The sequence below is a fragment of the Pteropus vampyrus genome, unplaced genomic scaffold (assembly GCF_000151845.1).
Source record: "Pteropus vampyrus isolate Shadow unplaced genomic scaffold, Pvam_2.0 Scaffold46, whole genome shotgun sequence".
NCBI classification, from domain to species: Eukaryota; Metazoa; Chordata; class Mammalia; order Chiroptera; family Pteropodidae; genus Pteropus; species Pteropus vampyrus.
In genome coordinates, this window is record NW_011888827.1 from 5,082,453 (window position 1) to 5,094,558 (window position 12,106).

General features: G+C 32.7%; 1 protein-coding gene across 3 annotated transcripts in view; it reads right to left on the reverse strand.

Annotated features, from left to right (window-relative positions):
* The window catches only part of ATRNL1 (attractin like 1), a 572,934-nt gene that overhangs the window by 460,658 nt on the left and 100,170 nt on the right, over positions 1-12,106 (reverse strand). For all 3 annotated transcript variants that reach the window (XM_023530113.1, XM_023530111.1, XM_023530112.1), the window contains 2 exons: positions 8,707-8,888; positions 1,706-1,919 (listed from right to left, as the gene is read on the reverse strand). In XM_023530113.1, coding sequence (XP_023385881.1) covers positions 1,706-1,919; positions 8,707-8,888 — 396 coding nt within the window. The remainder of the gene's footprint in view (positions 1-1,705; positions 1,920-8,706; positions 8,889-12,106) is intronic.

Sequence of the window (12,106 nt, forward strand, 5' to 3'; positions counted from 1 at the left end):
GGTTTCTTGCATGGCCTTGCATTTTGATTTGGACTAACTGGAATAAATCAACAAACATAATTGTTTTATTTGTAACTGCATTTTAACACAAGTAAGTGGTTTTCAAGTGTTTTGCTGTTTAGGGAATGTTTCAATTAAGAAGCCAAGTGTTGGAGAAAAATTATAGCAAAAATTACATAAGGTAAATGGAAATGAAGATGACACGTCAATACCTCTTAAATTTGCTATCAAATTTGAACTGTATAATTCCTTGGGAATTTTTAAACCTTTACAATGTATATAAAATTGTATAATTTAAAAACTACAAACAGAAATATAATGCATGTTTTTCTATCCAGTTTTTCTATCTATTAGCTAAATACTGTGTACACTACCATTATCTATTTTCCTAGCCACAATTTCATAAATATTCCACATCTTACCAAAGCAAATGTCCTGTCAGTGAACATGTCTGATATAAACAACAAAAATAAATTAATTCACCATTAGGGTGACTTATTCTTTTTTAAATGTTGGATGTGGAGAAATTGGAACCATTGTACATTGCTGCCGCAGCTTCTATGACAAACATATGGAGAGTCTTCAAAAATTAAAAACAGGATTACCATATGATATAGCAATTCTACTGTGTGTGTGTGTGTGTGTGTGTGTGTGTGTATCTATGTATGTATAAATCTATACACACACACCTATATATACATATCCAAAAGACATGAAAGCAGGAACTGGAATAGGTATCTGTACACCCATGTTCATAGTAGCATCATTAGTCACAATAGTCAACAGGTGGAGCAACTCAAGTTCCATCAATGAATAAATAGAAAAATGAAATGTGGTACATAGATACGACAGATAATTGTTCAGGCTTAAAAAGAAATGAAATTTTGACACATGGATGAACTCTGAAGGCATTATGCTAGGGGAAATAAGCAATCACAAAAGGATATACACCTTAAGATCCACTTTTATGAGGTACCTAGATTAGTCAAACTCGTAGAGACAGAAAGCAGAAGGTGACTGTCGGGGTAGGAGGTGGGATATGGGGAGTTATTGGTAAAAGTATATAAAGTTTCAGTTTGGGAAGATGAAAAAGTTCTGGAGATAGTTGGTGTTGACGGGATATACTTAATGACACTGAACTCTACACTTAAAAATGGTTTAAAAAGTCAATTATATCTCAATAAAATTGAAAAAAAGTGGTTAAATTGGTTAAATTTTATGTTATATATTACCACAATAAAAAATATATTTAAAAAGAAAATAATCCAATATTCCTTTATCACTTAACAAAAATCCAACTGAAATAAATAATAAATTTGCAAGATTAAAATGATTCTAAATTAGTTGTTAAAGACAAATCTTTCTTCCAAAGACTATCATTATAAGTAAAAGCCATTAACCAATTAAGAATAGATTCTCAGTATACTGAATTAACTACAACCATATAGTCATAATCTCATTATTTCGACTAAGAAATAAAGACCACATAAAATAATAAACTTTTTTATTTTCGTAAGTTAATGCAAAGGTCACTAACAATAAGTGGGTAATGTGGATAAAGATAAAATCTACAAGGGGAACAGCAGCATAAAAAGATGGCAAAAGTTACCACAAGCCCACAGACGACCATATCCTGTAAGAGGGTGGTTGGAAGAGAGGTTGCAAACACGATTTTAAAGAAATGCTAGTTTACTGGACTACTCACCAACAGGTTTCTCGCAGACAAGGCCATCTGCCATGGAAGTACAAGGATTAGCTTTTAAGCCTGCCACCGCAGCCCTTTCTAGATATGCGCAGAACCCAGAATCGTTCGGCTCACCAGGAAGCCACTGTAGCGTTGTGTTTGTAAATGGAGACATGTCTTCCCATCCCCAGTAGGATATATTGATCTTGCGCAGGCCCACCCAAGGTGCTACTTTCTGTAAACAACAGCAAAAGGGGCATTAAAAAAAGTTAGATGTAAAAATACTGTGTTACATTCCTTAGGATACATTTCATTATCATTAGAAATTACATTTGAAAATACACAGAACTGCCTGCCTTTCTAAAGATTTCTACTACATAGGACAATCAACAATTGCAGCACATTTTGGAGAGCGACGTAGAATAGAACACTATTTTTAATATACTTTGTATTTAGCTATATGATTGGGGTCACTTATTTATTAGCTCTTGTGAACCCCACTTTCCTCTTCTATTAAATGAGGATATAAATATCTATTTTATGAAGCAAGATCATTACAAACTTATTTCTGTTACTATTACTGCTACTCCTGCTGCTGCTATCCCAACCGCCACCACTACTGCCACCAATGTAACCAGTATGGAGGTCACGAGTCTGAAGATAAATGGCCACTATACGCACCATGAGAAAATGGAAAACAAGATCTACAGTTTACAGAGGCTGAGTGAAAACTTTATAACAGGTTCACGAAAGGACTAAGAAGAATGACAAGTACCACTCTCCTAGTTCAGACCTCTAATAGTACATTAGGACTTTCAAGCAATTTTAGATAAATTAATGGCATCTATCTTCATTATTAAAGAGATCAAAAAAACTAATAAAATCTGACTTTGCCTAAAAGTTAACTAATGGAGGTTTGCAAATGCCACAAAACTAAATATTCTTAGTGCTTGAAAACAAAATATATTCTGTATTTACATACCTTATTTTAATCATTCTTCAATTTTAAAATGTTATTCTTATAATAATCAAAAAAATGATGAGAGATTCTTGATCTAAGCTGCTCTTTCCAAAACTCCTTTAGAGTAAATGAAGGTAAAGGGGGTCAAATATATGGTGATGGAAGGGAAATGTGACTTTGAGAGGTAAACACACAATGCAGTATACATATGACATATTATTGAAGTGTACACTTGAAACCTATATAATTTTATTAACCAATGTCATCCCAATAAATTTAATAAAATAAAATAAAAAGAAGCACCTCCATCTTTTTCTCCTCTTGTTTCTGCTTCAGAGTTATGCTTTTCCTTTTTAGAGATTTTATTTTTTATTTTTTCTAGCTTTCTTGAGGAATAATTGACAAAAATAGTACATATTTAAGATTCACAATGTGATATTTTCACATAAGCATAAACTGTGAAACAATTAACCACAACCAAGCTAATTAACATACCTAGGACCTCATATAGTTACTTTTTGTATGTGGTGAAACATTTAAGATCTACTCTCTTAACAAATTTCAAGTATTATTACATTATTATTAACTACAATAACTATGTTGTACATTAGATCTCCAAAACTGATTTACCCTGCATAACTGAAACTTTTTCCCCCAACCTTCAGGTCTCAGGCAACTACCATTCTACTAATCTCTGCTTTTACTAAGAGTTTGACGTTTTTTAGATTCCACATATAAGTGAGATCATACAGTATTTGTCTTTCTGTGTCTGGTTTATTTTACATAGCATAATGTCCTCCAGGTTCATCCATATTTTTGCAAATAGCAGGATTTCTTGCTTTTTTTTTTAAGGCTGAATAATATGCCATTATATATCTCACATTCCCTTTGTCCATTCATCCATTGATGAACACTTAGTTTGTTACTATACCTTGGCTATTGAGAGTAATGATGCAATGAACATACAAGTATAGATATCTCTTAGAGATATTGATTTAATTTCTTTTGGATATATACCTAGACCTGGGACTGCTGGATCATATGGTAATTTTTAATTTTTTAAGAAACCTCAATACTGTTTTCCAAATTGATTATACTAATTTACATACCAATTTATATTCCCATCAACAGTGCACAACGGTCCTCTTTTCTCCATAACTTTGTCAAAACTTACGTTTTGTCTTTTTTGATAATAGCCATTTTAACAGGTGAAGGTAATATCTCAATTGGTTTTGATCTGTGTTTCCCTGACGATAGTGATGCTGAGCTTTTTATTATAGACTTGTTTAATGTGTCTTGGTAAAGATCTCTTTATGTTTAAGCTATTTGAGATTCTTTGGAATCCATGAATGTGAATGTTCATTTCCCTCTCCATATTTGAGAAGTTTCCTGTCGTTATTTCATTAAATAGTTTTCTGCCTATTTCTCTTTTCTGTGCATTCTGAGGCTCCCATAATGCATATGTTGTTCACTTATGGTCTACCAACAGGTATCATAAGCTTTATTCACTCTTCTTCATTCTTTTTTTCCTCTGGCTGAGTGATTTCAAATGACTTGTGTTTCAGCTCACTGATTCTTTCTTCTGCTTGATAGAGTCTATTGTTAAAGATTTTTTATGGAATTGTACATTCTGTCATTGTGTTCTTCAGCTTTGTAATTTCTGTTTGGTCCTTTTTTATGGTTTCTGTATCTTTGCTGAATTTCTCATTTTGTTCATGTATTATTTTCCTAATAGCATTTAGTCGTCCATCCGTGTTCTCCTGTAGCTCACTGAGTTTCTTTAAGAGTATTATTTTGAATTCTTTGTCAGGCAGTTTGTAGATCTCTATTTCTTTAAGGCTGGTTACTGGAGTTTTATTTTATTCATTAGGTAATGTCATGTTTCCCTGATTTTTCATGATCTCTATGGTCTTGTGTTAGTGTCTACACATTTAAAGAAGTAATCACTTCTTTCATTCCTCACAGACTGGTTTCAATTAAAAAAAAAAAAAAATCCCTTCACTGTCAGCCCATCCAGAGATTCTGGCAAGCTATGCTGTGGGGTCCATGGGTGAGCTTATTGTTGGAGTCCTTGGGTGATCTGGCCTGGTGCCTAGGTCAGTGGGTGACCAGACCCTTTTACATGGGCCTGCCAGGTGCGTGGGTCCAGAGGAACAAGCCTGGATTCTGAGCCTGTGGTAGCCAGCCTGGCACAAGGGTTGATTAGGGTAGGCCTGGGGACTGAGTCCACAGAGGTGGGTCCTGAGCCTGAATTCTTTGGGTCCAGGCTGGTGCTGGGGCAAGCATGGGACTTAGGCCCACAGGTATGGCCCTGGCCCTGAGTCTGCAGGGGCTAGCCAGTTTCCACAGTCCACTGAGCACTCCTGGTGCCTAGATCTGTGAGCCTGGCCTTAGAAGGCCTTGCACCTGAGTCCATGAAGGTAGGCCTGCTACCTGGGATTAGAGAAGCAGGCCCATAGAAGAGGGCCTGAAGCCTGAGTACACCGTGGTGGACCTGGTCCTGAGCCCACGGGGGCCAGGCCTACACTGGGGTCTATTAAGGAGTGCCTGGGGCCTCAGGCCATAGGGGGCCATCGTGAAGGCTGGGTGTATGGGTGCCAACTGGAGCCTGAGGCCATGGGCCAGTCTGGCACTGGAGCATGCCCAGTACCTGGATACATGGGGACCAGCCAAGCACCATGGTTCACTAGGGCCGATCTAAAACGGGGCGGGGTGGAGGTCCATGACAAAGACAGGTGTTCAGGTCGCTCTCCTCTCCCTTTGCTGAGGGTGTTTCTCACACGCTTCACTGCTATGCATAGCCTTGGGGAAAGATGATGCAGGAAATATGAAACTGTCCTTTCTACCCTCGTCAATGAGATTTTCCTTATTTCTATGATTCTCCCAGGTGCTGTAATCTCTCACCTGGATTCCTTACCTGAGTAAAGGTATTTTTGTACACAGACGGTTGTTCAAGTCAATGTTTCTGTGAGGGGACAAGCATTAAAAACTCCCATTCTGTCATCTTCCTAACATTCCTAAATGCTTCTACCTTAACATACATAATAATATATTTATTTTCTAAGTTATTAAGCTAATGATATTATACTATAATGTTAAGTGGTTTCAAAACTCCCCATCATCTTTTTTTTATATTATAGACTATCAGGGTAGAGAAAAATATGCCTCTCCATCTGAGTTTTTGAGAGATATTTATACGGTATTTATCATAAATGTTATACAAATGGTCCTACAGAGTTTATAAAGATGGTCATAGACCTAGAAATTTGTAAAGTATATAAATACACTTTTAAATAAACTTAATAAATTTTACATAGTTAACACTCAACAAATATTTTTAAATGAAATTAAAATATCTTATGTATGTTCATTATGACACTAGATTTCATATAACCTAGGAGCACTGTACACATAGCAGGTAGTCAATAAATTTTGCTAAGCAAAGTTCATTAGAACAGAGATATTTTCCACCATCTATTTCCTGAGACAGAGACAGTACTTAATAAATAATGTTTCTAATTATAATACACATGCTGCTATGCCTTGTGAACATCATATATTTCATACATTATTCTGAGAGATATTTTTATAATAAAAAAGCTATAACATTTTACAGTTCTTAATAATAACAGCAGGAGTCAATCCAACATAGATAGTTCAGATTAACGATTGTGCTTCACATTACGGCAACTCTGCCTATATTTCCAAACTCTCTATAGTAAAGACAAGTCACTTAAAATGAAATATTACTCCCTAACTCATCATGATAAAAATCTTCAAGGAAGAGTAGAATAGAAAAATGAAGCAGTTGATAAAACATTTAAAGTAACTATTACCCAGTAAATGAACTGGACAGACAGTTGAAAATGAAAGATAAATTACTGTATTATGAAAATTTACAACAGCACACCATAAATCTTTACAACATTTCATTAGCCATTTCCGATAAGTAAATGATTATTTGACCCAGGATATCTGCTTAAAGTGCATGAATTTGTTGATCTTTATTTGCCAAAGAAGGGTTATCTTAAGTTTATACAATTGCAATGACTCAGGATATAATTCATTTTACGTAAGATATGCTTAATGGAATGTCACCCTGTGGAACTTTCCACCTTTGAAATTTCACTAAAGCTCAACTTTCTAATGAAACAAAACATTTTTCATTTGCAGGGCACGCTAGTCCACAAAATATTGGATTTAAGTACATCACACATCCAAAATAACTGTTAGTTCAATCTTTATGATTTATTATAAGCAAGAAAAAACAAGCAATACAAGTAACCGTGAAATATGCAACTTCTAAAATAGCACACTTCAAGGTTATAGTGTAAGAAATAAAACTAATATTTTATAAATAAGGAAAAAAGCAGTAGAGCACTAATGCCAACTACTATCTTATGTATATCTTAATAGCACATTTCAAGGTTATAGTGTAAGAAATAAAAATAATATTTTATAAACAAGGGAAAAAAAGCAGGAGTGCTCATGTCAAATACTCATGCATATAACTCAATGAATGTGGATTTACCAGTAATAAGCTCTTTATATGTAATACATATTCGGTAGAACTAATTTCCAAATGTTCATTGGAAATTATCTCTAAATTTTGTAATTAATGAAGCTCCTGGTATCACAAGAATATACACAGATCTTATGTTGCATGCTCCATGTAACTAAGAATAAAAGTTTATAAATATACCTTGTCACATTTTTCTAAACAATTAAAAAAATCAAAAGGTCTCCCCTATATGACACCACATACATCTTATTCTTCGGCCATAAGTCTGGTAGCTCTCAAACAAACTAGATTTAGTAAATTATTTCGAAGTGAAATAAGTCAGACAGAGAAAGACAAACATGATCACTTATATGTGGAATCTTAAAAAAATAAATAATAAAATAAAATAAAATAAAAAAAGATAAGCATATAGCTATAGAGAACAAAAGAGGCAGGTGGTAGCCAGCATCAGCGGATGGGCAAAGGGCAAAATGGGTGAAGTGGGTCAAAAGGTACAAGCATCCAGTTATAAAACAAGTCATGGGGATGAAATGTAAAGCATGGTGATGATAGTTAATAATTCTGTACTACATATTTGAAAGCTGCTAAGAGAGTAGATCTTAAAACTCCTCATGACAGGAAAAAAACTTTTTTTATAACTACATATAGTGACAGTTGTTCACTAGACTTATCGTAGTGATCATTTCACAATATACATGCAAAATATCGAATCACTGTGTATATACCTGAGACTAATATAATGTTATATGTCAATTAGATCTCAATTAAAAAAAAAATGCCTTCAAGGTAGTTTACATCAGTATCTAGACTAAATAAAGTATTTCAAAACTAGATTTAGTAAATTATTTCCAAATCTCCTACTCAATGTATTAAGAGTTGACTATATTTTAACATCCTAACAATAGAAAATAGTGTAAATTACTCTTGGAAATTTCTTATAAAATAGTATTTTGATACCGTTTTCAAGGAAATATTCCATTTCTATGGAAATATTTTCCATAAAACAATTCTCCAGAAAACTAAAACTCTTTCAAGTGCTATATATTCCAATATCTTCCATATATTTTAAAAATGAGTTTTAGTCCTACTAATCATTAGTATATTATTTCAAGCAAATCTATACTTAGGAAAATAGCATAATTCAAAAACTTAACTCATAATACACACATACACACAAAATATACATATATCCAAATATAGCCAATGTGTTGGTCTAGTGTTTTCATTAAGAGGAATTTTTCAAGTTACAAAGTCATTACACTTAAAAACAAATTCTTAAATTATATGCCATGTTTTTAAGTGTATTTACTCATATGAGATGAGTTCTTTGTAAGATTATGTAGTGGTTTATTGTGCAAAATATGAGATGAATAATTTATAAAACCTTATTACAAAATACATATACAGAATGAGTCCTCTGTCAGTTTACTTTTGAAATTAATTCTAGTTTTACTTCCGAGATTTAGTAAAAATAATGTATTAAAATCATTGCCAATAATTATAGCATATTTTCATAATATAAATAAGTATAGTCGTTACCTGTTGCGTATACTTCTGTATCTCATCGAGAACAAATTCTACTTCTTTAGAGGTCGTTAATGAAGCAAGATTTCCACTAAGATTATAGCAATAAAGTTTTGCATTGTCATAGCTTTCTCTACTGGAATTGATTCGAAGACAAGCATCTCCAATATGATTCCAACCCTCTCCACAAAGATGAGCTAGTCAAAAAAAGAAATATATATATATGATATATATATCTTATTTTTAGATTACCAAAAATCATGTGTATTTTTCATTTATTCTAAATATAACTTCAGTGTTTGAATAACTTAAGCAATAAAATATGTAATATATCAATATAATATACTAAAAATTTTTGTCTAATAGTTTGGTTGAAAATGGGAACAAAAGATCCTAATTTTTTCTTTAATTCTTAAACATAAGACAAACTATGGCTCTACAACATTTGTTAAAATGTGTTGAGTGTTTGCTAGGTTTTCTCTGTAAATTTAGTGTATGGCACATGGTACCTCAACAAGTAAAATCACTACAATATTTACATCCCAAGGTCCAATTTACATAATACAAGATCATTCTAATAGAAAAATAACCAGCATACAAAAAAAAGCAGTTTTAAAGTTATTCCTAACAGTGTAGCTATTTGTCCTCCAAATCCAATTTCCATAGCTCAGGTGTACTATTTTGATACACAATGAGTTCTTTGATTCTTTAATTAAAACTGTGGGGAGAAAATTTTCATTTATGTTTAGATAAGAAGCTATAATCTGTGCTTTCTAATGTTTATTTTTACACAGTTATTCAGGTCTTTCTAAATTTTAAACACACTATTCAGTAATAGTGGTTTACTCCCAGGGTCCAAAATTAACTTAAAAGAGCACCTATTTCTAAAACACAGATTTATAAATATAGTATAAAGTTATGCTCTAGTGTGCACTAATTAACAATGCAGTGTTTCATTAATGAACTGGTTTACAAAGTTTGACTACATTTTAGCTTCCATATCACACTGAATATATCTGTACCTCCTGCCCTTTAGGCCTTAGATGCGTTACTGCATGGAACTGTTCTAAAGCAGCCATTCTCAAATGTTTTGCTCCAAGACTCCTTTAACTTTAAAAAATTGAAGGCCCTACAGATCTTTTCTTTATGCATTTTACATCTATTGGTTTTGACCACATAAAAATTAAAGCTGATCACTTAAAGATATATTTATTTATTCATTTAAAATTACAATTTGAAAATTCATTACAAATACGCTCTTCCAGCTTCTGGGATGTCTTGCCCCTTTATGCTACATTCAGGCCCATCATCAAATTCTCTCCCTGAGAGACAGCAGCTGAAGTTCAAATTAGGCCCCTGGCATCAAAAAATTAAGATGGACTGATGAATGGAGGAATAAATACACAGATCAGGGATAAAGCAGAGCAAAATGTTCACTGTAGAATATAGGGTGTGGGTATTGGGTGTCCTCTCTAATATTCTTTCCATTCTTCTATGTGTTTGAAATGTTTCATAATAAAATGTTGGGGGGAAAATATTATCAATTATAGTAAGTAGCATATTTTATTTTTTTAATTATGATCTCTAAAACAAAAAGCCAAAAAAAGTGAAAAAAGTGTCACACTGTTTTACATTTTTACAAATTTCTTTAATGTTCGTTTAATATAAGACAACTGTATTCTCATATCTGCTTCTACATTCATTCTATTGGAATCATATATCACGTAGCCTTTGGAAAACTCCATAGTACACCCATAACAGAATGAGAATTAAAAAAGTAAATAATATTAGTATTATTAGTTTTGACCTCATGGACTCACTGAATAGGTCCATGAACAGGAGACTGTCCTTTAATAACTGCTGTCCTATTAGACTGGATACCATGAATAACATACAGTGCCTGGAACATAGTAAGCTCTCAATCAGCTGTAAATATCTTTTAGTAGGATTGTTTAAAATCCCTTCGTTTTCATTTTCAGGCTACACATATAGCAATCTTCCTTGTCTTCTAGAATCCTAAGTACCAAATCACTTTGAGGAAACAGTAGAAAAGTTTTGTTAAATTATTGCTTTTTCTTCATTTTTTCCTGTCTCCTTTTCTTTTTTTTTGTTTTTTTTTTATGAGACCAAAAATACTTGGTTGACAAGTCATACAAATGAAAATAAATGCATGGGTCTTTGAGCTAAACTACATTATACCAATGAACCAAATGTTTTGATATTTTAGGCTTTTGTAGCATTAAGCATCAACTCAGCTTTGGAGTTAAAAGGAGAGCAGTTAATTTTTTTAAATGAGTTTGGTGAGATAAATTCAAATTGCCAAGTTTACATGAGATCAATTTAAAAAATGCAATTCCAAATTTTCCTGGAAACGTGCAACTGCTGTAGATACACTGGGCCCTCTCCATTTAGAGTACTCACACCTTCAGATGAGCTGAATGGAAACCAAACTACATATACCTAGTTGATTGTCTGGTAAATATGAACACAGAACAAGAGAAGTTAGTGTATAATATACTATTTTATTGTATTTATTGTATTGTATTTATTATTCTCCAAAATAATAGCCTGGTCAAGTGGATCCCTTATACCAAACCAATTTTTGTTTATGTATATTTAAAAGGAAGAGTAGTTAGGGTCTACTAAACAATGTTAACTATAAAATATAAATTGAAATTGCTTTTTAAAATGAGCTTTGCTCTCATTTGCATAACTCAGATTCTCATTACACTATATAACATTTATTAGTATTGGCACAATTTATAATAAAATAGCAGTCAGTGAAAGATGGTTCCTGAAATTTAAAAAATAAAGGGCACTTAAAAAAACAAATCAAATATGTCAAAATGTTAACATTTGTTAAATCTGACTACCAGTCTGAGGGCTTATTATTTACTCTGTCAAGATATATTTTTATAAATTGGAAAGAATTCTGATCAATACAAGAAAATTTGAACATCTTAAAAGAATTGGAAGCAAACACCAATGTTTCTTATAGAAACAATGTTACTATTATTCCAATATTATTGTTTATTTGCTATTGACTTATTGTTATAAAAGGAAATGTTCTTAATAAATGCTCTTTACTATAATTATATTCATCTGTGGACTATAAAACTCATTAGCAAATTGAAATTTTTACCTGGTAAAGCCTGGCATTCTTGCTGCCGCTGATCCCACTGGCAATTCAAGTTCAGTGAACAGCTTTTACAGCTGGTAAGTTTGTTACAAATCTGCTCATTTCTCACATGACATTTGGTGTAGTTTTTCACAGACTAGAAAGTCAAATGATAAAACATTTTATTTTTCACCTTTGTATAGCAATGACTCTTAAATTTAAATGTTTATACAAATCACTGGTGAACTTTAAAATCCAGTTATACTGAATCAAAATCTCTATTCATTTCTTTAGTTA